The 918-nt window shown below is 52.8% G+C and overlaps 2 protein-coding genes across 2 annotated transcripts in view; one reads left to right on the top strand and one right to left on the bottom strand.

The window, feature by feature from the left end:
• RASGRP4 (RAS guanyl releasing protein 4) overlaps window positions 1-340 on the top strand; it is a 27160-nt gene extending 26820 nt beyond the window's left edge. The window contains exon 17 of the mRNA XM_011973400.1: window positions 317-340. Coding sequence (XP_011828790.1) covers window positions 317-340 — 24 coding nt within the window. The remainder of the gene's footprint in view (window positions 1-316) is intronic.
• Window positions 332-918, bottom strand: part of FAM98C (family with sequence similarity 98, member C) — an 8072-nt gene continuing 7485 nt past the window's right edge. The window contains exon 6 of the mRNA XM_011973399.1: window positions 332-672. Within this exon, the coding sequence (XP_011828789.1) occupies window positions 538-672 (135 nt within the window). The 3' untranslated portion in view covers window positions 332-537. The remainder of the gene's footprint in view (window positions 673-918) is intronic.

Raw genomic sequence — 918 nt, 5'->3', positions numbered from 1 at the left:
TTTTCCCTCTTTATCTCGTTGAACGTCTGTCTTTCCTCAACAGGAACATCAGCTCCAGGAGAGCAGGGATTTCTATCAGTGTCTTTCACTGCTGCATCCTCAGTGCCTAGAACAGGGCTGGCAGGTGGTAGGCGCCTGACAGATGCTTGTCTGATGCCTGAAATGTCTCCTTACCCATGCCCACGGCACAGGAAAGATGTGCTGTAGGGCAAATAACTTTGAGGGTCAGAGCAGCAGGGGCCCATTCAGACCCAGGGAGCAGAGACCCCCCCCAACCCTTTCACAAATGCCAGCACCCCTGCCTGGGCCCCCACAGAGAGAGGCCCTACAGCTGTCATAAATTAAATTTATTCTCCGGAGAACATGGTTCTTGGTATTGACTAGTGAATGGGAGTACGGCATTTGGGGCCTCAGGAATAGGAGATGGGGGGGCTTGGGTGCCAAGGACCCAGGAAAGCCTTAAACGGACTCCCCAGAGATTACTGATGGCATTGGCATCTCACGGAGGTCCCCCCGTCCCCAACCACCAGTCCCCCTTTACTTCTTCTTCTTCTTCTTCTTGCGGCCCCAACACTGGGGGCCTCCATCCTCTCTTCGGCTCCTCCAGGTGGGCATGGGAGGCTCCAGCTCATTTGGGCGGCCCCCCCGGTCTGGAACGTTGCCCATAAGCACCTGAGAGTTTATGAGATTTGAGTTGCAGGGGAAAAAAGTATCTCGGACAAGGGGGCTAGAGAGCAAAGGGAACAACACAAGGCTGAAGAAGAAACAGCAGATGTTGACTATTTGAGTACAGTGGCTGGGGGAGAGGGGACTAAACTGGTGGAAGATACAAGCATGAGTTTTCTTTTTTCTTTTCTTTTTTTTGAGATAGAGTCTTGCTCTGTCGCCCAGGCTAGAGTGCAGTGGTACGATCTCAGC

Source organism: Mandrillus leucophaeus, unplaced genomic scaffold (assembly GCF_000951045.1).
Source record: "Mandrillus leucophaeus isolate KB7577 unplaced genomic scaffold, Mleu.le_1.0 Scaffold137, whole genome shotgun sequence".
Classification (NCBI taxonomy): Eukaryota; Metazoa; Chordata; class Mammalia; order Primates; family Cercopithecidae; genus Mandrillus; species Mandrillus leucophaeus.
Note: the sequence above shows the minus strand (reverse complement) of the source record. Positions and strands in the feature narration are given on the sequence as shown.